The 23,973-nt window shown below is 33.1% G+C and overlaps 1 protein-coding gene across 1 annotated transcript in view; it reads left to right on the forward strand.

The window, feature by feature from the left end:
* Window positions 1-7,185: 7,185 nt before the first annotated feature.
* LOC113059600 (mannosyl-oligosaccharide 1,2-alpha-mannosidase IC-like) overlaps window positions 7,186-23,973 on the forward strand; it is a 55,570-nt gene continuing 38,782 nt past the window's right edge. Inside the window, exons 1-4 of the mRNA XM_026228150.1 lie at window positions 7,186-7,276; window positions 12,947-13,063; window positions 13,169-13,185; window positions 15,476-15,556. Coding sequence (XP_026083935.1) covers window positions 7,186-7,276; window positions 12,947-13,063; window positions 13,169-13,185; window positions 15,476-15,556 — 306 coding nt within the window. The remainder of the gene's footprint in view (window positions 7,277-12,946; window positions 13,064-13,168; window positions 13,186-15,475; window positions 15,557-23,973) is intronic.

A 23,973-nucleotide genomic window follows, 5' to 3' on the forward strand; every position in this document is an offset into this window, starting at 1 on the left:
GAGAGAGAGAGACAGAGAGTTGTGCAGTAATTAAATCGAATGGCAGGACTGTGATGAATGTCCTGCAGGATCAGCAACAATGTCTCTCTCTTTCTCTTTTTCTCTCTCTCTCTCTCTCGTTCTGTCCATCATATAATGAGCTCAGAGTCACGTGGCGTAGCGGTGAAATCGTCTGAGGGTGTTCAATTGTGAGTTTGTCATGAAGACAAAGTGTAAGATTTACTCTGCACAATTGGTCATGGAGAAGCGAGTCTCATCTGTCACTTCCGTAGCTTTCTAGTCAATCTCCTGCCGCAGTCTTTGCTCTTTAGCTAACAGTTTGCTCACTGATGGAGAGCAAGCACTTCAGTGCGCGACAGTCATGCTCTACGACTGGGAAACCACGCCAGAGAGTCTCTAATCGCAGCAGAAGATGGCAGCCGATGCGTCTGCATCAGAGTTAGAGACTTCTAGTCAACAAATCGAAAGCTGAGCGATATATCAGCCAGGGCCAATCACTCGATGAGCCACTGGGTCGAAACCCATTACCATCTGACCAAACTGAAACAAGTGCTAGCGCCTCCTAGTGTCAGCTCACAGTTTAATGAAACATGCCAGTAGATGTAGAAGTTTTTTTAGTGAATTTCTGGCTGAATATTGTGCACAATTATTGTTCGATTTTATTTATTTTTACAAAGGAAAACATTTTAATTTTATTTACGATTTTATTCAAATATTATTTAATGCGTCTGATAAATGTTGACAAATATTGTTCGTATTTATTTGTCTATCTATGGGCGAATTTTTTTTACAAATCTAAATATGACTCACATATTATTTAGTCTGTTTAGTGAATTTAGAAAGATATTGTGTGAATTTATTTGTTTGTCTATTTGCTCATTTAGGAAAATATTTGAACTAATTGCTTACGATTTTATTCAAATATTATTTATTGTGTTTAGTAAATTTTGACAATTATTGTCTGAATTTATTTATTTTTTGTCTATCTGAAAAAGATTCAACTAATTACTTCAAATATGGTTCAGAGATTATTTATTATGTTGAGTGAATTTTGATAGAATATTGTTAATTTTGATGATTAATTTATTCATTACAGAGGAAAATATTTTAACAAATTACTTAAGATGTTGTTCAAATATTATTTCATAATATTTAGTACATATGTTTAGTGTTTAGTATGTTTAGTATTTTAAATAGAAAAATGTAAGTAATTCAAATATCAATATACACTAATATATTCTAAATATTGTTTATTTTATAATTATTTTATTTATTCATATTTCTGAGCAGAGAATATTTGAAATGCTTTAAAATTGTATGCAAATATTTTGAGTACATTTAGACATAATATTGTTTTAAATTAATTGTTCATTCATTTGTTTGTTCGTTCATCATAGTGCAGATACTTTTCAACCTTTCCAAACTTTGTCTCAAACGCCAATTTACAGACTTCTTATTTGTTGAACTGGTGTTATATGATGTTAATAATGTAGAAAAATACTAAAAACTGAAATTTATTCTGGTACTTCACCTTTCACTCCCAGAATCACGAGAGAGCAGAAATCCACACCTCAGCACTCAGCATCTGTTTCTTCACTCACTCCTTCGATACCAATCAGACACATAAATACATAAATATGTATGTGTGTGTGGAACTCAGTCTGCAGTCTAAGCGTGTAGCCAGATGCCTGATGGATCTGTGCGACGGGAATAGCAAGATTGAGGGTTGCGATCGGGTCAGACGAGAGGAAGAACGAATGACTTTCCAGATCCAGCCAGTCAAATGCGATGCAGCCCGGATCTTGTAGAACGACAGTGAGATTTGTCTTCTGAATAGCTGGCGTCCGTGAGCAGAATGACTCCGTGTATTTCACACCGGCGTGGGCTGGAATGAGCAATTGCAGGTTAATCCTAGCGTTAGCGTGAGGCCGAGCGGGCAGGACGCTGTCGAGAGCGTTTATCTTGAGGTTGGAGTAGAAATGTATTCAGAGGAATGACTTTTTAGGGTTTCGAGCCGAACACAAACAGAGCAGAATCCTAATGTCAGTGTTGATACCGCGGGATGCTAATCTGATTAGTTCCATTCTTCGCTGCTGATGTGATTCACCGCCGCTCGCTTCAAATCAGCCAATCACAATCTCAACACAAAGGGTAATTGGAGGGAATTTCTGCTCTCCAAGAAGCATTTTCTTATTACCGACTCTGATTTGATTGCCCTATTCAGTCTTTCAGAAGCGCGATGGCTTGTTGGCGACTCTGATGGCGGCCGATGACAGAGTTGATTAAAGTTTGGAGCGGTTGGCTCTGCATCTTCAGCTCGTTAACATGACTGGCACTTTTTTCCAAGGTGACTCAACACTTCGCTTAACACCTAACAGAAAAATCTGTTCTGGTGTTTTTCTAAAGCTCCCATTAAGTTAGGAACACGTTTTTCTGATGCCCTTGAAACATTACAAATCTACAGTGTCTCTTTTTTATGGATTAAAACCTTTTTTTTTTTGGTTATACAAAGTTTAAAGGAGTCATATGCTGCTAAAAATAACATATTGCCTTTCCAAAATGCAAACTATATTATATTATAAATAATAATAATCTTTATTTAATACGGTAAACAAACATTATTTCTACTTCAACTTGTAAGACTTACAATATTTCAGTTGTCAAATTTCTAATTTAATTTAATGTTTTTTCATCTAATATTTACATTTTATTTCAGCGTCATTTCGGTTACGCAAAATAATTTTTAAATTGTTTTAGTATTAGTCAAAATATCAACACTGTCATTTACGATAACTTTCAAATGATCATTTTGATTCTAATTCACATTCTCACAGTTTCTTAATCACGTAACTCTCTGAAATTCACTGTTTTTTGTAGTGAAAGCCTCTAAAAATCTCCAGCTGGCTCCTATGAGACGTCCTGTACAGCTTATCTGAATGATTGACAGTAACTGAGTGGGCGGAGCTTAGTGAAGGGCCAATTAGTCTTGAATACTCCACGCTTCTGAGACCTGGAGTTCATTCACTCCAGGAGCAGATGACAGGCGTCAAGTGCGTTTCTGCATGGACACGGTTGACATTTTCAGAGATTTGATTCTGAATGAGCATTTGACATTATTGCTTATCAAACCATGGAGCGCAAATGATATTTCACGGGAAGATACGCATACTTTCAAGAGTCAAAATAAGAGGGCGGATAATTAGCATGCTCTTTGAGCTCTTGAATAGAGACTTCCTCGCTGAGAGTCTCTCCTGGGCGTCATCTGAGGGAGAGAGAGAGAGAGAAACTGATGGGGTTTGCCAGTGCAGATCTCCATGCAAAGCTAACTGAGAGAAAGTGTGTGTTCTGATTTCTCATGAATCTGTGGTCACAGTTTCGGTTCGATAGAGTAAATAGTTGGTGATCATAAACGTGCACCAATTGGGAAATCGTAGACTGAAATTGATTTCTTAACACGTTCCCTCAGTCTAAATGCCACTGCCTTCCTTTTTTTAATTCATTCATTACATCCATTTGCAACAGAATGAAGAATAATAGCTTTTTATTAATATTATTTTATTTAATGTTATTTTAGTGAACTGCACCTTAAAAAAAACTGAAAATAATACTGAAACTCCTGAATTTGAAACAAAAATAATTATTTTAAATATATATAAAAAACTTATTTTATTTCTCATTTTAATTTAGTTTAACAAAGTACTTAACTATGTCCCCCAAAAAATCTAAAACTGAAATAATGATTAAAAACGATATGTGTGTAATTAACTTACTATATAAGTAAAAATGACAAAAGCACAACAAATGAAAATTACTCAATTAAAATGAAAACACAAATATTAATAAAAATTACAATTGCAATGACACATGACTGATGCAATTTAACGCCCCCCCCATTATCATTATCATAATGCAAAGAAAATCTCATTAATAAATTGTTAAAAATTATATAATACATTTATTAAAAACTACATAAACATTAAAAACTAAATAATGAATATTAATGAAAACAGTAAATATAAAAATAAATAAATCAAAATCCAAACTATAATAGCATCGCAATGATGCTAAAATGCCACTGACTGTGACATGATCTTTAATTCTTATTTTACCTCCTAATTTTCACGATAATAATGAAATTACTGTAATTAAAAAGATTATCACAAGTAGGTTTCATTTTTGTTCAAAAAATATAATTTGTAAATAATTCCAGGTGTAATGTGGCCTAGACATGATTTTTGACAGAATATGTTGTTTAGTTAAGTTTATTCATTTATAGAGCACATTTAAAAACAACAGAGGTTGCAACCAAAGTGCTGTACAGTGGTATTAAAACAAAAATTAAATCAAAACTAAAACAGAATTAACACAGTTGATCAAAACCTTGAAAACGTAAAAAATATATAAACTCCATCATTCAAAACATAAAGAATACAGATACAGAATTCATTTTTAATGAAGATTAAAAAGTAGTAACAGAAGTATATAAAGAGTTGCAATAAGCCAACATTGAGGAAATAAAAGCATGAATAATAGTTTCAAGATCTTTCTTAGCGAAGATCATCTTGATTTTGGCAATAGATCTTAGCTGAAAGAAATTACTATTAACAATAGAACTAATCTGCTTATCGAAACTCAAATTAGAATAAAAAATGACAGCAAGATTTTTGACACAGTCATGAACATTTGAGGATAAAGAACCAAATGATTAACTATGCCACAGGTCCTATCTGGTGAGGCGAAGATAACAATTTCAGTTTGTCATTGTTTAGCTGAAGGAACTTCGTGTCCATCCAACATTTTTAGTCACACAGGCAGTCAAACAGGCCAGACAAAGAGCCATTATTATTTTTAATAGGAAAGTAGACCTGTGTGTCATCAGCATAAAAGTGGTAAGATTAATTGTGTTTCTGTATAATATGACCAAGTGGAAGCAGACATAATGCAAACAAAAGAGGACCCAGGATAGAGCCCTGGGGTACACTGTGATGTATTTGGGCATGGGAAGGAAAACAATTCCCTTTTTGACAGAAAACTTTCTACCTTTGAGATAACAGGCAAACCACTCCAGCACAGAGCCTCAAAGCCCAGCTACATTTTCTAGTCTGTGTAAAAGAATATTATGATCTACAGCGTCAAATTCTGCACTCAAATCAAGCAAAACGAATATACAGCCACAATCTGCATCCAGAGTGAGTAAGATGCCATTTAAAACCTTCAACAAAGCTGATTCAGTACTATGTAGTTCCCTGAAACCAGTCTGAAATTTGTCAAAAATACTAAAAGCACTCAGGTATGAAGATATCTGATGGTAAACAATTTTTTCCAGAACTTTGGAGATGAAAGACAGTTTAGAGATGGGTCTATAGTTGTTAAAGTCATGCTGATCTAAGGGATTTTTTTTTTTTACAACGACTGTACTGCATTATGTTTGAAATTAGTAGGTATTGACAGAATAAATGAGATTAATCCCCCCAAAAAAGCAGTCAGTGACTTCAACTAAGGGTTGATATTGAGCAGTGAATCAGAAGGTTCTCCGCCGAGTCACATTTGAATAAGTGTTTATTAACTCAGAGTTTAAAGGCAGTTCTGAAGTGAAGCCCTAAAGCAGCTTCCAGCAAACCTTTGCAGCTTGTATCAGTTTTACAACACTAAAGTTTAACAACCAAACAATACTCTGATGACAGAGCCATGAGTAAATCACACCGCAGGCGTCAGGCCTCTGCGACAAATAAATGTGTGTTCAAAATCTCTCCTCACCTTTCAGACTTCAGTTTATTTCTTTATAGTTCAATTAGTCTTCCAGATTGCAGTTTAATGAATTTCAATTTGATCTTGATGAAGTTGAATCTGATCCTCGGTTGTCTGTCGCAGTAGCAGAATCCTCTCGACGGCTGAAGTGTGAACTGACTATGGAATGTGGCTATCGCTGGTTTGTTTGCTCGTGAATTTAATTAATTCATCATTACACGTCGACGCGCTGGAGATTTTGTAGCAAATGACATCAGATGCATCATAGGCTCCGTTTACACTGAAAGGAATAGTTCAGACAACAATATACTCAGCCTCAGACCATCCAAGATGTAGATTTGTTTGTTTCTTCATCAGATGTGGATGAAGCATCAATGGATGTCCTGCAGTGAATGGGTGCCATCAGAATGAGAGTCCATACAGCTGATAAAAACAATCCACATCATTCAGACACTGTTAAATCCAGCTAAAATAAGAGTTAATAATCCATAATGACGCTTTAACCAGTGAAAAAGTGTCTGATTGGTCTGAATCAGGAGAGAAATCTGCACGGATCAAACACTGTTTACAAAACCAAAAAAAAATATCTGGCTGGATTTTGATGTACTGACAACATCTAAAACATGATTATGAATCTACAGCCAAAGAATCGTTAAATAAATTATGAATTTATCATAAAAAGCTAAAAATGCAACTTAAAAAAAAAAGCTTGATGTAAAATCAAGAATAATAAAGAATATGTGGAAATAATTTATAAAAACTAATGGACAAAGATATGTAGGCCTTCAATGACAATTTTAAGAACATAATTGCAATACAAATATATTTTGAGTCACTAATGCAAACTCTTAGCTTTAAATCTAACCATAATCATGAAAAAAAAATAACAAGATAATAAAACATGACAGACAGACAGACAGACAGACAAGTGCACTTAGAAAAACTGATTGCAAAAACATAAAAATAAAATAAAAAAACGGTGTAACTGACAACTGAGTACACTAAAATCTAAATATAATATTTGTAAATAAGGATTTGTTCACTTGTATGTCTTTAAAGTTGCTCATATTTAAATAATTTAAGTGTTCAATGCTTTTGAATACATACATTTGTTATGTTTCAGTGTCTATGCAAACATCAATACATGTATGTGTGGCAGGACAACACATTTAAATACATATGAATACTTGTTTATAAATACATATACATTTAAACATATTTTTTAAGGTCCCTGATAATAACCAAAAAATGTTCATGAAGTCAGTAACATTCAGATTAAATATCAGACATGAGCATTTCTCAAGATCAGATGTGTCTCTTCATTCTCAGTTCAGATATTCTATCAATAGAATAGATATCAATGTATTAATAATTCATGCCATAGTCAGAAAGGTGGTTCTGCTGGCTGGGAATAATTTCTTTTAATAAAGGGAATACATGATTGATGAAGGTGACCTGAAACTAAAAGATATAAATATACAAAATCATCTGGCCCACGCCTGCATCCTCCTCGAAGCTCGACTGCAAGGTGAGGGAAAAATCGATATTGGAGAAAAGTGTAAATCATGAAAGTTGAGAGAGTTTGTGCTTGTGTGGATCTGAACGACACATTTGAGCATCTCTCGGAGGAAAACACACCAGAACTATTGATGACTCATCTAGCAGACGTATATTCAGAGTCCAGTCCCGTCAAATATATAGGATATATGTTAGTATCTAACGTTTACCAGGTACAACATTTGGAAAGATGCTGAAATGGACAATATTCATGTACTGACAACATCTAAACTGAAAACATTATTATTTGCACTTTGACCATTTTTTTGATACATAAACATAACAATTTCATAGTAACAGACAGAAATATGTTGGACGATTTTAATAAAAATATAGACCAAAACAAATTATACCTCTAAACCCCGTGTTCTGTCTGGTCATTTCTTAAAAATATGTTTCATATTTATGCAATAATTTATTGCAAAAATGTAAAAAAAAACAATATGGCAACTGAATACATTAAAATCTAAATATTAATGCCACGATTTTCATATGCATATAAGGATTTGTACATTTGTACATTATGTCTTTTAGGCTCAAACATAAATAATTTAAATATTAGATGCTGTCAATACGTAAATATTGTATGTTTCAATGTGGTAAAAATACTAATCATGAGATCATGTTGCATATTATTTACACAATTAATTAATACATTTTCTATTTATCCATTCATCCATCCATCATTATATCATTCATTCATCTATCCATCATTCTTTTGTTCCATCCCTCCATCCATCATTGTATCATTCCATTCATCCATCCATCATTGTATCATTCCATTCGTCCATCCATCATTCTTTTGTTCCATCCATCCATCATTGTATCATTCCATTCATCCATCCATCATTATATCATTCATTCATCTATCCATCATTCTTTTGTTCCATCCCTCCATCCATCATTGTATCATTCCATTCATCCATCCATCATTGTATCATTCCATTCGTCCATCCATCATTATATCATTCCATTCATCCATCCATCATTCTTTCGTTCCATTCATCCATCCATCCATCATTGTATCATTCCATTCATCCATCCATCATTCTTTCGTTCCATCATATCATTCATTCATCTATCCATAATTTTTTCGTTCCATCCATCATTGTATCATTCCATTCATCCATCCATCATTCCATTCATCCATCCATCATTCTTTCGTTCCATTCATCCATCCATCCATCATTGTATCATTCCATTCATCATCCATCATTGTATCATTCCATTCATCCATCAATCATTCTTTCGTTCCATCCATCCATCATTGTATCATTCCATTCATCCATCCATCATTATATCATTCATTCATCTATCCATCATTCTTTTGTTCCATCCCTCCATCCATCATTGTATCATTCCATTCATCCATCCATCATTGTATCATTCCATTCATCCATCCATCATTATATCATTCCATTCATCCATCCATCATTCTTTCGTTCCATTCATCCATCCATCCATCATTGTATCATTCCATTCATCCATCCATCATTCTTTCGTTCCATCATATCATTCATTCATCTATCCATAATTTTTTCGTTCCATCCATCATTGTATCATTCCATTCATCCATCCATCATTCCATTCATCCATCCATCATTCTTTCGTTCCATTCATCCATCCATCCATCATTGTATCATTCCATTCATCATCCATCATTGTATCATTCCATTCATCCATCAATCATTCTTTCGTTCCATCCATCCATCATTGTATCATTTCTTTCATCCATCCATCATTATATCATTCATTCATCTATCCATCATTCTTTTGTTTCATCCCTCCATCCATCATTGTATCATTCCATTCATCCATCCATCATTCTTTCGTTCCATTCATCCATCCATCATTCTTTCATTCCATTCATCCATCCATCATTGTATCATTCCATTCATCCATCCATCATTCTTTCGTACCATCCATCCATCATTATATCATTCCATTCATCCATCCATCATTCTTTCGTTCCATCCATCCATCATTCTTTCGTTCCATCCATCCATCCATCATTATATCATTCCATTCATCCATCCATCATTCTTTCGTTCCATCCATCCATCATTCTTTCGTTCCATCCATCCATCCATCATTATATCATTCCATTCATCCATCCATCCATCATTCTTTCGTTCCATTCGCTCCAATATTACTTTCAAAATAGTTTTTTTTTCCATTGATTTTTTTTTTCATTCTCAGTCCTTAATTGTATTGTAATTCATTCCCTTAAAAAAAAAAAATCTTGTATGTTGCTCTTATTTCCTCATTTTCAGATGTATGTTTGTTTCCGGTCATTTGTGATGTGATTGGATTCCGAGCAGGTTGCTTTGTTTCAGGTTTAGAGTTTTTGTGAAGGAAAGGAATGAAAGTGATGCCTCTGAACAAGCGCTCGGTCTCTGCTGTGCTCTGTTAAAATAAAAACCAAGTCCTGCACCATTTCTCCTGTTGACATGTTTTCTATTGAATGTGGAAGTAGGGCACACTCACAAATATCAGACTCTAAGGGCTGAACGACTGCAGCGGGAAGCATAGAGTCACTGCTAGTAATGATTTTCTCTTGCACTCGCTGTTGTATTGATGGGTGAATGTAATGTAGAGAGAGAGAGAGAGAGAGAGAGAGAGATTGGCGAGGAGGATGATCGGCTGTAATTGGCTCTAATTACTCTGGTGGGTCTGTCTTAATTATCAACCTTGTCTTTTAATTTGCCAGGAAGCATTAAGTGTATAGGCTTGAAACCTATCCAGAAGACTGTCCAGACGAGATTCATTGTTCATCACATTGTATTGTTCTGGAACCAGAGCGACCATTGTTTTGGAAATGTTTATTCATATAGAAAAATATATAAATTAAACAAATACTTAATAAATACTATAATATATTATCTATATTTATATATATATATATATATATATATATATATATATATATTTTTTTTTTTATATTTATTTATTTATTAAAATTAAATCTAGTGTTAAAATATATTATAATATTACATTTATGATATAATACTAATATATATCTTTACCTATTGAGATAATGCAAGCTAAAACTCTTACCATTTTTAAATCTCGCCTTAAAACTCATTTTTTTTAGGGTAGCTTTTTATTAAAAAATTTTTTATATATTTTTGCTTATTGTATTATTTTATATAGTGTATTATTTGTTTTTGTTCATCGCTTTGAGATCTACAGTACATTTAAAGGCGCTATAGAAAATAAAGTTTATTATTATTATTTATAAGTGCTTGTGTGTTGTAAGATTTATTTTAAGTGTAATAATAAAGTGCATTATTCTACTTCACACCTCTGCGGTGTTTGGTTTAGTTTGCACGGTTTCACTTTAAAAGCACTACACACTCAACAAGTTGAAATGTTCTTCTCAAAGTAGCCTCTTGATACCCTCAACATAATGGATCCATCTGTGTTCCAACTCTATCTAAATAAATGAGAGTCTCTGAAGATCTCCAGGCTGTTGGTGAGGAATGAGCTCCTTAAAGTGAAGGTGACCCGAAAGTGATGGGAATCAGCCTCCAAAGAACGACCAGATGAGAGCATCACTCATGCTGTCTGTGGCCAGATCTTCTAATGCTGGAGCCACTGAAGATGTCGAACCCACATGAATGAAGACGCTCATTCATTTAAAGTGAACTGGTATTTCCATGATGTTCCCAATGCTACAGGCATATTATAAAACAAATAGCAGTATTCTGAGTTTGATATATGCATTGATGATCACTAATGCTGTTCCTGCTACACTTACTGTACATTGATTGCATGAACAACCATGTTTTTTTTTTGTTTTTGTCTTTTAGTAAAGTCAAGTTTTGTTTTTTTTGTGGAAAATGATTCTTTAAAATATTCAAAATGATCTTCAAACAAAGAACATAAAATGGTTCTTTGGGGAACCAAAAATGCATTATCTTCTACATCCCTATCGCTTCAGATGAACCCTTTTGGAACTTTTTTTTTTTTTTATTTTAGCCCTTTAAACTAATCTTTGATACTCAAAATGACAAATTTAAACATTTTTCCCATGAAAATAGTTTCCTCATTCTTTAAAATGGCTTGAATGTAACTCCACACCCTCTCCTCGTTTAATATATACTGATATGAATATGCAAATGAGGCCCCGCCTCCACATTTTGAGTACTATGTGCAATTAGAGTAAAAAGATGTATTTTAAATATCAGAATACATTTGCATAATTAAATATTTATTTATTTACATACATATTATTAAACAATAAATCCTATACTTTATTTTAATAGTACCTTTTGTATTTTGTATTTATTATATTCCGGACATCAAAATAAACTTTCATAATTAGTCAATATTACCTATGTATATTTATTTCCACCTCAAAGTCATGCATTGAAATGGAAACAGTCTTGGAAATAAGAAATTATATATTTTGTATTATTTGTCAGTTTGATCAAATAATGAGTTATGTGCTGAAGAAATAGTACCAACTGCGAGTTTCCTGCGAACAGACTTTCTCTTATACACAACAGATCCTCTCGTGGCTAATCATTTTAGCACATTATCTCTCTTCCAAACCAAACCGGGAAGCACATTGTGTAAATGTGTCCACAACAGCGGTTGTGAACCTGAACCGTTGTAGGAGCTTTCGGCATGTTGTATTCTTAGCCACAGTAATTTTATTTGTTATCTGAGTGAACTCCGCTAACAATAGCATCTCTACAGGAGTCTTCCTTGTGCACCGCTGCCAAAAGTGCAGGAATTAATATGCTAATTTGGAGCCATTAGTTTAACAGTGCAGCCATTACCCATGACCACACCGCAGCTCAGAGGTCCGGCGGTTACAATAACGCAACGCACCTGATTGAAACCACCCTGCTATTATGGAGCACAGAAGCGAATGGGCAGGTTAAAGAAAAGTCTGGTAGATTATGTTCCCTCAGGTTTTCCAACAAAAGCCTATAGCTGTGGAGAAAAAGGACAGAAAGAAAGAACATTTGCTGACTGTGCTCACCTTCAGGTCATCCAAGATGGATAGATTTGGAGAAATGTAGCATTCCATGACTTGTTCACAAATGGATGCTCTGTAGTGAATGGGTGCCGTCAGAATGAGAGTCTGATAAAAACATCACAATAATCCACAGCACTCCAGTCCATCAGTTAACATTAAGTCAGTATAAATTATATACTGTTTGGACTCTCATTCTGACGGCACCCATTCACTACAGAGCATCCATTTGTGAGAAAGTAATGCAATGCTACATTTCTCCAAATCTGATGAAGAAACGAACTCACCTGCATCTTAAATGGCGTGAGTACAACTACAGCAAATTTGTATTTTTTGGTGAACTCTTTCTTTATTATTGCATTACTCTTTTATTTTATAAACACTGCTACATTACAGAATGTAGAGTGAGAACCATTCAGTATTTGTGGAAATACACTTGCATACACAAACATATTTGCCCACAAATACCTGCTTAAGTGTTGTAGCTTGGGATTTGTCTGATATCTTACAGGATAATCCTGTTAAAGCCTCTCTTAATTCATTGAGTTTAACGTGCTTTCCTCAAGCATGCTCTCTTTTTTTTTGCCGGTGTGAATTGTTCAGCAGCTGAAATACTCTCCGTGTGAGTTGGGATTACTTTCATTTGGCTCACAGTCTTGTGTTTTCTGGATAGTCCTCCCTCTTTTGGCGCTCTGAAGCTGGCTGTGATAGATCTCTGCTGTCATTCTGCTGTGACACAAATGGAGCTGGAAGCCTCTTTAGATATCAGATGTGAGTGTGATTTAAGTGTGCTGTTGATCAGAGCATCACTGAATGGATTGAAGAGGTGATTAGCCTCTATGGTTCTCTGCTATAATTCTCTTATCTACTCCAGAGGTTTCTGCTTCCATCCTGTAAGTGGCTGCAAGTCAATAAGGACTCTCGTCACCTCAACTCCTTGCAAACTCAAGTGATCGTAATTATGCTGACATATTTTATCCTCGTCCTTTAACTCCTCTTATCTTAATGGTCTCTATTGTAGGCCACTGCATTAAAAAAACATGTTTTTAAAAGTTTGAGTTTATGTAAACATGCATGAGGGTGATAGCATGAAGCTAAAATGTATATCATTGTTGCTGACTGTCGAAAGATTTTGACGAATAGAGCTGTAAGCAGACTTATGTAGTAGTTGGCTCCTCCCCCTTTGGCGAGTTGAAGCACTATTTGTTCATTTGTTCATGTACACGAACGTGAACAAAAATCAGAGCATTTACAAACTTTCATTAGACAAAAAAAAAAAGGTAATAGTTTTTCTTTTGTGTCTATAAAATAATATTGTTTCCTATTTTGGGGTTGAACTGTTCCTTTAAAAAATGCCAGCCTGTCAGCTTATAGGCTAGTACCTTAAATCACTTTGATATGAGTGACTTTAAATCTAATCATTTTGAGATTTGATTTGCAATAGGAAAAACAATTCATAGTGGTCTGGCTGAGAATAGTCCATATTGCACAATTGCTATTATTCACATGCTCTTCATAAATCAATAGCCTTCTTTGACTCACAGCAGCAGGAACCAGTGTCTAAAAGTGCTTAATAACGGTCTGCCCTCTCAGTCCGGCTGCATGGATCCAGGAAATCACTCTTTGAGATGTCCGTGTACTTTAAAGCGGTTGTGCATTTTTATTATTGTAACAGTAATAGTTTAGTTGTCCTTGACTATTTTCCTACACTCTTTCTGACCATTACAATTTTAGTTTAACAAAAATGTAGCCATATATTTAGGATTTTTGTTTAAATTGCATATAAATGTTCCATCTATTTGTGATGCATATTTGTCAGTAAGGTAAGAATGCAATAGTTCATTATGAACTATTTGAATTTATTGGATTTTATGTAAATAATCATATATTCAAAATGCATTTCTTGAAATTGCTTAGAATCTGTTCATTGTGAAAACATTTATTCAGTTGAAAAGTAGGAACATGGTTAAAATATGTCTAGCTGAGGAACGAGCATTGTTCAATTAGTTAAAATGTTTGAGATGATACATATTAGTGGTCGACTGATATATTGCCAAGACCGATATATCGGCCGATATTTGGCATTTTTCAAATATCAGCATCAGGATATTCTTCTTTGCTGATGTGTTCGAGGTGGGACTTTTATTTTGAAGGCGCTGAGAACGGCATTCTCCCTCTTGTTTTCTGTCATCGTTTACAGTTCTGTCTAATACGGAGAGATGTCTGTCTAAAAATCGGATAGAATGGTTAAACAAAGGAATTAATGTATACAGAAAGTATTATAATGGTTGCTTTTATATTATTAGTAATAGAAAGGTAAACATTATAAAACTATCTGGTTTGCCGTTAGCGTTAAGCAAATTAGCATTTATATCATTTAAACAACTCTTAGAATGATTAATGAACATTAAATATTTGCAAACCTTGCAAACTTAGTTGAATCCAGTTCTCTCCGCTTTATGCATTTGTCCACTATCATATTCATTTCATTTTCTCTTTGTGCTGTATGTAAAATGAGTGTTACGCTGGCTTTATTTAAAAAAAAATATGACTCCCAATGCAGACAAATTTCTCAAAATACTGAATGCTCTGTTGGTTACAGTGTTTACATAAAATTTCTTTAATATTAATTAAAGTAAAATAATATATCGGCTTTATATTGGCTGACGGCCATCCCTGCTTTCCAAGATATCGGCATCAGCTGTCAAAAAACAATATCGGTCAACCACTAATACATATACAAACTTAGTTATTGTGTATACTTTCAGTTTATTACAGAAATCGTACATTTTATTTATTTATGCATGACTGACAAATATGCATCACACTACGTTTATTATGTTAAAACTGTGTAATCCCAATGGATGGACATTTTAAATGCAATTCAAATACATAAATCTTTCATTTAGGTCCTAAATCTAGTGGAATGAACTGCCTTCTCTAAAAATAAATAAATATATAAATAAATAAGGGGAATTTAATTCCTCATAATGTGGCTCCTTTAAGTAAAGATGTAAGATTTCATGTATTTATGTTTGTTTGTTTTTTCTCCTCTAATACAAGATAAAAACAGCCATGACCCGGCTATATTACCATACAGCATGTTATCTACATTAATGAATGTCATTTGTAACATTGCTAAGGCACAAAGATGAGTCTCTTGATGTTGTTTGTTTTCTGCAGAATGGAGAGGCGTCGCTGTTTGAGGTGAACATCCGTTACGTTGGCGGTCTTCTCTCTGCGTACTACTTGACAGGAGCTGAGGTAAGATTCAATCTCATCTGTTCTTCTCGCTTAACTTTGACTTGTTTAATGTAATTAGTTAGAACAGGAGTTCATGTTTAATCATAAGAGTTACAGTGAGATCACGTGAAAGCCGAGGGCATCATATTAGAGTTGAAAATAAAGGCGACACTCAGAGTCGTGAGTCAGCCTAATGGATATTGATTTTCAGTCAGAATTAGTCAAAGAGGATGACAGATGCTCAGTGTTTTCAGAGCCCATCCGTCTGTGTTTATAGATCCGTGTCAGATGTAGACACACATGCTACATACAGTATACACATAAGATGAGTCGACTTGATGTTTCATTGAGCATTGAGATGCTCATTATGGATATAATTGTTTGATAGATGGGAACATACTGTATAAGAAGAATACATTTGTAAAATATGAAATTCGCCATCTATTTTAATAGACTGACTGATATTTATTTTGAGAACCAATACCGATGCTGATTATTTGTATGTTCAATAACCAATTTATTTATTTGTATATTTAATTAATTTCATTTCATTTCATCTTCATATCACAACAATAAAAACATAATTCTTAAATTAAAAACAACTGAAGCAGCAGCAAAACTACTAGAAAAGAGTCTAATGTTAAGAACATGTATAAATGTGAAATTTAAAAATAAAAACGTTTTTGTTGTTGCTATTTCACTTTGGATAAAAGCATCTGCTACTCTATATGCATAACATGAAGGGAGATATTAAAATATCGGTAAAATATCGGTTAAACCAAATATTGGTTTGAGCTTCCTTCAGATTTCTAATCCTATAGTTATTATGAATATATAACTGAAATGTTTGCTGTCATAATTGAACCAATTTGACAGAATTTGAAGATTTATTCAAACATTATATACAGTAACTGAGACCTCAATAATAATAAAAAAATGTAATCCACATATACAATGCATATAAATGGTACTAAAAAGGCTGTTATCTAGAATTTACATATTCCCACAAAAATGTTCTTCCTGTTACTTGTAGTAAAAACAAAGGCTGAATTAAATTAACTAAAAATGATTTTCAGTTGTTTTTTTATGATTTTGACGCTATTCTTTCGGTAAATTGATATAATTGATTGTTACTTCAGCACATCAGAGTAGAATATTTCATATAGTATGACCAGACAGGTTGTATGTAATTTTTGTTTCATTTAATATTAATATCACAATAAAAACACTGCATTTTTATAACAACAACTACAGCAGCAACAATAATATTAACAATAGGCAAAATAAATTGTTTTAAAATAGAGTAATATAAAGTGAAATTTAAAGTTCACCTTCTGCTTTGGATAAAAGTTTCTGCTAAATGCATACATGTAAAATGTCAAGGGAGTTTGGCACCTTTGCATAAATCTAATCATAAATTAAAAATATCTGTAAAAGTATTTGTTAAACCGATTATCGGTTGAACTCAAGTTGCTTTGAGTTTTCTTCACATTAATTTAATTGAGAAAGGATCTATTTTATTTCTTTTTCATGGCTTACATTTACATTAATTCAAATTTTGTGGTAACTTGACCTAGCACATCTGAGCAGATATCTGCTTCCGGCTCTTACTGTAGATGGAGTTTGTTGTCCACGTCCCTGATAAATCTCTCAGTAGAGCTCTGCAGTTTTCTAGTGATGTATCCCTGCATTCATCTACACTGGGAATCCATCATGCATGTGTGTTCTGGATGTAGATTTATCTCATCCGTCTCCTTTCCTGAGTTTCTGGGGGGTTACGCCCCCCGCAGTGAAGGGTAGGTGATTGGAAAACCCACTTTTGTGAAACGGCTATGGTAGGGAGGCGTGTGTAAATATTGCCGACAGCATGAGGTAGGAGCTTTCAGGAAAACATCACAGGGCTCTGGCTGCAGCTAACAGCAGGATTTACAGCTGCAGAGCTCGATTTGTTCAAAGGAAGGAGTTGCTCTTGTTGAGATTCTCTCAGGAGGGGAAATAACAGTCACTATCATATCGGTCATGGACATTAGTCTAAAACTCTAAATTCAGTCAGCCTGGGACTCCTGTAATAAAATACACACTCAAAAAATAATGTTTTATTATTATTATTCACTGATGCGTGTCCAAAGCTTGACTATTTTTTTAAGGTTGCATGATTTTTAATAGATCAGTAGCCGTTATTGATTTTTGTGAGCTAAAGTTTGATTGTTCAAGCTCATTTAAGCCTGTGTTTACATTTAGATTTCCATTGCTGACATCTAACCCACACTTAAAACTTGGTTCTCCAGCAAAGACTGCAAGGTTGCTTAAATTTCTAATTATGTTATTAACATCTTATTATTTAAAATAGGACAAAACAAGGTTTAAAATATATAGGTATTGAGTTTCTTAATTCCTTTACAATGACAATGACAATTTTTTATTTAAGAACCTTTGTTCACATGATCTTGGACAAACTTTTTTATTGTTATTTTTATTTTTATTTTTTTATTTTAAAGTATGATGTCTAGACTTTGAAAAGTCATGGAAATTAAAATCTTATTTTTTTTTATAATTAATGTCATTTATATATTTTGTCAAGATAAAAAAAATGTTATAGAGTAGAAATTTGTAGGTAAAAATTTGTTTGAATTTGAATTATTTGTAAATAAAATTCATTTTGATTTTGGGGTTAGATGTATTAGAATTTTATAAACCGTTTATCGGTTCTTGACCATAACATGGACATAAATATCGGCTTATCGGTATTAGCCACAATTTAAAAATAATTGCATCCCTACTATTTGGCTGCAGTAAAAAAAAAAAAAAATGGGTGCAGTAGGTATTGACATCCATATGACTCAAGTGAACAATACATTTTTCATTTAATTTAACTTTTAAAGGTAATTTTTTCCAAATGCCCTACTGGCGGACATTGTCATTAATAATAAAAACATGCATTTTATAATTTGTCTTAATTTCTAAATGCAATGTAAGCTGTGTGAATGAAATATCAGTGTAATGCTCATCCAAAGATTCAGTCTTCATATAAAGATCTCTACATTATTGTTCATTACACACTCGGCTGCTCAGTAAAGGTGACCTAAATCATGTTTTCTTCATATGCATGTACTCAACATCAAGCGAGACTCATTTGAGGGCTCTAATCATATATATCATGCATATATATGACAGTAAAAACAGTGAATTTATGCAAAGTACTCAAAATCAACAGACTGGTCTGTAATTTTCCGCTCTATAAACTGTTCCAACATGTTATGGCTACAGATAAATCTCTTTTTCCAATTATCAACAGAACATCAGTCAGCTGCATTGCCCTCATTAGTTAGTATGAGACCGAAGGATATTACATTACCTCTGTACGTGAAAGCAATTGTGCTAATATACTGTAAGATCCTGCGGATATGCCATGTGACCCGAATGAAGTAAAACTGCCATCACTGTTCATAAGTTGCCTTGGCTTGATGCACATCTATGCGTAACTGACCCAGAAGAGTAGAGCAGATTGTATAATTATAATAAGCAAGTGCACAGAGCTGATGATTTACAGTACATGTGCTTGCATGCTAATGTCAGTGGCCAGTACAAAATGATATTTTCTTAATCAGTATCTTTGACTGAAAACAACTTAACATCCTTAAAACAAGATAAACGTTCCCGGAAAACAAAATTAATTTTGAATAAGATTTATTTATTTTTTTGACGAATTGTTTATATTAGTTGTCATGTGGACACAATTTGTGCCGATACTCCAAAGACTGGCTAAACAAAACTAATGGTGCATTCATGTCGCATCAAAAAGATTGTATTTATGAGTTACTGTAAATGCATGTTAAGTTTAATCACCATTGGGACACTCAGTATTTTCTTTAAGAGTTTCCAAGTGAAAATATATTGGACACAATGGATGCTGTGTTTTTATTAATGGTAAATCAGTTCAAATAAATAAAAAAATGTATGTATTTAAAAATAAATAAATAAATATAACTAAATGAAAAAAGTATTACACATACAGTAAAACTATCTACATTGAGAAAAAAAGTTTTTTGAAAGTTTAAAAATAGAAAAAAGTTGAGTATATTTCACAAGAAAATACAGTTTGTCTTTCTCTTTAAAGTTCATGTTTAATTTAATGTTACAACTGTTAATGGTAAGTCTGTATAAATGGTAAAACTGTTACATATTTTTTCACTTAAACTATCTACATAGTAGAAAATAATTGAGAAAAAAGTTTGAATAAAATATCATTTCAGTCTTTCTACTTTAAAATCGCAAACTTAATATTGCTTGCTATTTTTGTAACTATTTATGAAATTCTTAAATTAGGAAGTTGCATGTACTTAACACTGTAATGTTTTACAACTATGATACGTAAAATATATACCGATTTAATTTAAAGCAGCTTCATAAATTGAATAAAAAACTAAATCGAAAACACCTCGAATGCAGTTTCTTTATTCATCATTTTATCAACAAAAACTGTTTTTGAATCTTAGAAAAGGTACAAATATATATATATATATATATATATATATATATATATACTATAATGCACCATAATGTGGCACCAGCTACATCTTTTCCTGATCTAGCTCTCTGAGTTTAGCTCAAAAGCTTGGAGGTTTGTCCAATCCTTGTCTATGCAATTTATTTGAGCAACTGGATTATTAAAGCCTGTCCAATCTGCACCTGCAGTATCTTGAAATATTCTGCATATAACCATTAAGGCAGTTACGTCAAAAGCCCACAGCCTATTTCTCTGAGGAATTGCCTGTCTTTGAATTGCCGGAAGATCAAATCACTGCAGACGGAAGGGTATTAGCAATCGACTCTTTGTCATTCCTTCACCTCTGTCAGCCTGCGGGATCCGTCTTTACATAAATGTTTTATCAGTCGAGCTACAGAGATCAAATCAAACCTTTCAGGACACAAGGATGACCTGAATAAACATCATGAACCGTTCATCTCGGTGCTACATTATTGATACAGTCATTAAATTCACAAGACTTGTTCAATTTAGCATCGTCTTTCTTTCCCGCTGCTTTATTTACATTTCCCAGCTGTTATAAACGCATGACAACCTGTATTTGTTTTCAACATCCTACCACTGTAATCTAGAAGTCCTGCAAGAATGCATTTTTATTTTTTTTAAAAAAATGCATTTTTCATGCATGCACTTTTGTGCAGTCTGTTTTCTATTTCACCTTAGTTTTTTATATTATATTTTGCAAAATAGCTTTTTTGTAAAAAAAAAAAAAAAAAAAAAAAAGGAAGGAGATCGTTATACTGTAATTGACCCAAAAAAAAACGGTCATGTGTTCAGACTGAGCTCAATATAATGTTGATGCATGTGTGATGCGCTGTCATATTCAGGAAAAATGGATGCTAACAAGATCCCTGACTCCTGAGTTTTTCCTAGCTGTTAAAAATTGACAGAAAACTAACTCCTTGCTCTCTGAGAGGCTGTTATTGTAGTTAGTTAATTTACACAACATTTCAAAGAGTCAATAATTCAGTGACTCATTCAGAGTCAATTGTTTCCTTTCTAAATGAATCGGCTGTTTGAATGAATCAACTGAATGAATGAATCAATGACTCATTAAAACAGTAAATTGTCACCCCTTACTGGAGATTTTAGTTTTATATTTAATATTTTATAACGTAATAATCACATCTGCATCTCTGGTTTCAACATAATTTGTTCCTCAGACGTTCCTCTTTAAAAGAAAATAAGTATTATATTTATGCAAAGTGACCTTTATCCATCTACAGAAACAAAAATCACTGGAAGGATGCAAATTTCAGCAAAGCATTGCAGATTGGAGCTCTGTTGCCCATCTCTCATTATTACAAAGACGGTCATATAATGTTCGATCGCCTCTGCAGAAAATGCTGTTTATGGGATAAAGGCCATTGCTTTAAACAATGAGAGCGCTATCGATCCCAGAAGCCTGCGCTCACAATCAATGCTTTCCCAGAAAGTTGAGCCTTCCTTCCGCAGAAGCCAGATTGATGTTGATTTGTGGGTCCAGGACGAAGGCGAGGTGCTCGGTCACCACTGACCGTAAAATTCACGACAGCCTCGGGACCGAGGTTTAAGAGCTGTGCTCCCCACAGCAGGTGCAGAGGCAACAGATGCACAAATGTTGCTCGTTTTGATCCTATCTTGTTTTCATCTGAATTTGTCAGAGCAGAGCAGCGTCAAACAAGCTTTTCTTTATTTAGAAGCACAGAAGATAAACTTCATGCCGACTAGGGACAATCATAGCCACAGCAGAACTTTAGTGCGTCTCTGATCATGTTCAACACAGCGGTGATTCATTACTGAATGAATCAGCAGTTTTTTAATGAATCGAGTGAGTCAGTGATTCAGTGACTCATTCATAGAGTCAGTTGCTTACCAAATGAATCAAATATTTGAATGAATTTGTTGAATGAATGATTCAGTGACAGTTTTAGTTTTATATTTAGAATATTTGATTTAAAAAAAACATGATTTCTATTTCATATTTTTTTAAAGATTAATGCCCATTTATTTATTTATTTATTTATGAGACGTTGAATCAAAAATAAAAAATATTTTGAAGCTACTTCATGTTTTAATGTAATGTCTACTCTGTACATTTAAATGATAATAATAACTTTAAATGATCTTTTGGGGAGGGGGGTAATTTTTAGCTAAAGTTGATGTTTATATTATGTACTGTAATTAATTAGTTTAAAATAAATTGAATTCTTTTGCAATTTTTTGACATTGTGCAAATATAGTAACATTTATTTAAGAGCACGTTTTCAAATAAAAACAGCCCTTAAAAAAAAAAAAAAAGTTTTATGAAATTGAAAGTCATAAAATTATTTTGTATCTTAAATGGTATGAGAAAAGACATTTCAAGAGGTCTTGCATTTAGAAAGGAAAAACAGAAATAGTGATATAGCTTTGTTTTTTATTAAACTTCAAAAGGCAACTATGTCATTAATAAATATGAATGCTGCATGCTTTACAGTAGCAATCTTAAAAAACATTGTCTATTGCATATTAAACTAAAACGTTCCCCAAACGTGCATCTAATGGTCATCACAGATTCATATTTTCTTGTCTCCCATTTCGTCTTAATGTTGTCCCTTAAGGATCCTGCATGAACTACAGCAGAAATTTCTCTCTCGTTTTTAATAATCTAATTTTGTGTGTGTGTGTGTGTGTGTGTTTTCGTACATGAATCTGCAACGACTATTAATTAAGCACGTAAAAGCATTGCATTAACAGTGGGAGAGGTTAAAATGCCAGGACGCCTTAATCAATTAAATGCTAAATAATGAATAATATTGCACATCCCTTGAAATGACATTTAATAACTTGCATCTTGCCTTTTCACTCTAAAATGAGGCATGTCTGTTTTGGCAGGTGAATTACTGAATTATTATCTACACTTTTAGCATTACATTTTTTTTTATACTATTTATCATTTTTTTGGTATGTGCATTGAACAGCTGTATAACCGGTAAGATTAAACCAAGTTGGTGTAGCATCATTAGCTAATGGTTTGTCCATTGAGTGTAATGCATGGTTATGATGTGTTTTATGGTTGTGTTGGGTATTGGGGTTTGCAGTGAGGACGTCCCTCATGGAGCTTTAATGCTCTCAGATCGACAGGCCTTAATAAATAGACGGCATCTGTGCTGGGAAAATTAAAGCCAGCCTGGTGATCTGTGCATGCTACTGTTGTTTAGATGTGTTAATGCCTCGTGAGATCGGCAGGGTGAAATTAAATGTATGTGTTTGGTTAAATATAGTGGTTCTTTAATCAGCTGATGGGGTATTTAAGTGGATTTATGCAATGCTGTCGCTGTTATTTTAGTATGACCTATATGCTGTTTTAATGCTAATTTATTGATCGTTTGAATTATTTTTGATATATATTTACAATTTTCATTTGAATTGTAATTTAAGTATAGCAATTTTATGATGTGCTATGATGTTATTTTTTATATTTCCATTTGCATTCATTTCAGTTTTTATTTCAGTGTTAATAATTTGAGTACTTCAGTTATTTCAGTAAATTTCAGCTTCCAAAGCATAATTTCACATTTTCTTTACATTATTTAAATTTGTAAAAATTTCCATATAATAGTAATATTTTGTTCTATTTTACATTTATTTCAATTAATGAAAATTATTTTTAATAATTTTTAATTTTAATTAATAATAACAAAACTGGATGTTAAGTGAAATATAAAAAAATATATATTTATCCTCCAAATTCTCATTTTAGCAGCATGTGATATATTATTTAAGCATGTATTTGTTTTTATTTATTTATATATTAATGTAAAATTTCCAATTGTTGTATAATCTTTTATTTAAATGTTTCTATCTAATATTAATATTTAGTTTTATATTAGCTTCATTTAAAGTTAATGTAAATGATTTTTAACAGTTT

Source organism: Carassius auratus, chromosome 41 (genome assembly GCF_003368295.1).
Source record: "Carassius auratus strain Wakin chromosome 41, ASM336829v1, whole genome shotgun sequence".
In the NCBI taxonomy this organism is placed as follows: domain Eukaryota; kingdom Metazoa; phylum Chordata; class Actinopteri; order Cypriniformes; family Cyprinidae; genus Carassius; species Carassius auratus.